Source organism: Salvia miltiorrhiza, chromosome 8, assembly GCF_028751815.1.
Source record: "Salvia miltiorrhiza cultivar Shanhuang (shh) chromosome 8, IMPLAD_Smil_shh, whole genome shotgun sequence".
Classification (NCBI taxonomy): domain Eukaryota; kingdom Viridiplantae; phylum Streptophyta; class Magnoliopsida; order Lamiales; family Lamiaceae; genus Salvia; species Salvia miltiorrhiza.
The window spans coordinates 25295940-25298162 of record NC_080394.1 but is presented as its reverse complement, the minus strand read 5'-3'; the positions used below and the strand labels follow the sequence as shown (position 1 = coordinate 25298162).

General features: G+C 34.6%; 1 protein-coding gene across 1 annotated transcript; it reads right to left on the bottom strand.

Annotated features, from left to right (window-relative positions):
* Nucleotides 1-1535: 1535 nt before the first annotated feature.
* Nucleotides 1536-1931, bottom strand: LOC130998238 (uncharacterized). Its single transcript, XM_057923670.1, has 2 exons — nucleotides 1872-1931; nucleotides 1536-1796 (listed from the first exon to the last, which is right to left on the bottom strand). The coding sequence occupies exons 1-2, from the start codon at nucleotides 1929-1931 to the stop codon at nucleotides 1536-1538; spliced, it is 321 nt and encodes a 106-aa protein (XP_057779653.1).
* Nucleotides 1932-2223: the final 292 nt, after the last annotated feature.

Here is a 2223-nt window from a genome sequence, read left to right as displayed (position 1 = left end):
GATTCTATTACCTTTAGAATTCTACTTTGCATGGCAACTTCCATGGTGATCAGAAGGAAATCTGAAGCTTATAAATAGGTCCTCTTTTGACCTATTGAGAACACCAACCCCCCGAACTCTAGCATTCATACTTTAGTTTTTAGCTTTAGAATTTTATTGCTTTTCAGTTTTAAGGCTTGGATCAAGATTGAAGATTCAAGCCGCTACTTCAGTTTTTATTCGGTTTTTATACAATTCAGTTTTTACAATTGCGTTCAATTTAATTATGCTTTTGTTTTATTTTGCTATGTCTGGCTAGTTTCTTTTAGCTGATTCTAGGGTTTGTAAATAGTTGATTGAATTTATGTGATTTATTTGTTAATACCTTTGTGCCTTCCAGTTTATGATTCATAATTCCTGGTGCTTATTTTCTTGTGAATTATTTGGCCAATAGTTTACATGTTTAGCTATTCGGTTTGAGACCTAGCGGAGATAACTGTTTAGCGGATTCAGGAATGTATGATATGATTTTAACCTTGAGACCTAGCGGAGATAGGTGGATCATAGGGAGCTATTCTTAGGAGCTATTGGGAGTTAGTAGATTTTCTTGAGACCTAACGGAGATAGAGAATTTATTAATCTACGATCATTGTTGCTCTAGCGAGAGTAATTGGTTAATTAAGCGATCTCTCATCATAACTGGATTAAATTGGTACATAGGATTAATAGATTAATTACGTAGATTTAGTTAATGAATTTACTACCCTAGAATCAGTTGTTTTTCATATTTGATTTTTCTACGTGTGTTTATTTATTTTTATTAGCGCTTTAGTTAATCAATCCAATCTCTACGTTCTGTTGCCTGTCTACTACTTAAGTCTGTTTAGGAGATAGAAAAAGTCGTTTCGTTGTGTCAATCCCTGTGGATATGATATCTGGTTACTATTTCTGTGCTACAATTACACCGTGTTAGTTGCGGTATTTTGCGCTAATAATTTAGTGATCACCAAGCTTAGGAAGGTGGCCTCCAAGCCATTCAAGGCTCCACGAGGCAAAGGCAAACAGAAAAATGAACAAGTTTTCCTCAGGAGGAAAAAATGTTGCTTCAACTGTGGGTTCTACTACTAATAGTTGAAGCAAGCATTTTGGATTACAACTTTTGTTCCTTACCTGTTTCTTTGATGAACATGAAGAAATTCTTTTTGGATGCCATAGTTTGTTAGAATTTGCAGTGGATTATACTTATGTTTATGGATGGAAGAAATTGAAATACTTGTTTTTTGATGGCACATATAATGGTTGTAACAGATGGATGATTTTTTACAGCATTAAACATATGGATTGCATCATTTCTTCATTCTTCTTTACTTACTTCTTGTATCTTTCTTATGATAGATTCATTTTTTTATATTTAACCCAAAATGATGGATTTATGGATGGCAGAACTTTAAAATGGAATGATTTTTTTACGGCAACAAACAACCAATGGTATATAATCCAAAATGAGCTTCCATTTCATTCCCAAAACAGAGTTGATTGAAATTTACAAAGGGAGACTATGCTAGTGCAAAATATGCTAAAAACAACCAAGAAGCATGCAAGATGACAGTAACTAATCTAGCTTTCTTCCTATTTTTGTTTGAATCTTCTTTCAACGCTTGAATAACATCCCAAAGCTTAGCAATATAAGTCTCCACATCCATGGGTACCGAGCTTGAGTTCTCCTTAATCTTCAAGAGCTTCAACTCATTGATAACTTCCTTAGCTCTTTCAGTAATTGGTTTGTCAAGCCAATCAAAAAAACCACAATTCTTCGTCTAAAACAAGAAAGAACAGGGATTTAAAGCCAAAAACTTCAACACAAACACAAATAATGACACTCGCAAACATACCTTCCAATTTCGACATCCATAAAATCTCCTACCGAAATTTTTGTCCATCCATGATGTCATTATCACAGCCCTCAGCCTTTTACCTTCAATTTGGCACACACAAAGCCTTGTGTTGGGTCCCAGAGGGTTAACTGAATAGGTGTATGGGGGGAGGAATACACCTGTAGGCTATTTTTGATCGAAAACAAACAAACCAATCTTCAGTTGGAAAACAGTTGTAGATTGATACTGAAGAGACTTCAGTATTTTGATTTCAATCAAGCACAAAGCTATAACTGATATCCACGTAAGGCTTCAGTCTAGAGTTTGTAAAACAGAGTAGAGTTACAAATCTTACTGACTATCAATTGAT

Bases quoted from the DNA above. Each gene is read 5' to 3' on its own strand.
- LOC130998238 (XM_057923670.1), bottom strand. From the start codon at position 1,931: ATGACATCATGGATGGACAAAAATTTCGGTAGGAGATTTTATGGATGT. The intron at 1,797-1,871 runs GTATGTTTGCGA...TTCTTGTTTTAG, and splicing joins ATGGATGTCGAAATTGGAAG to ACGAAGAATTGTGGTTTTTT.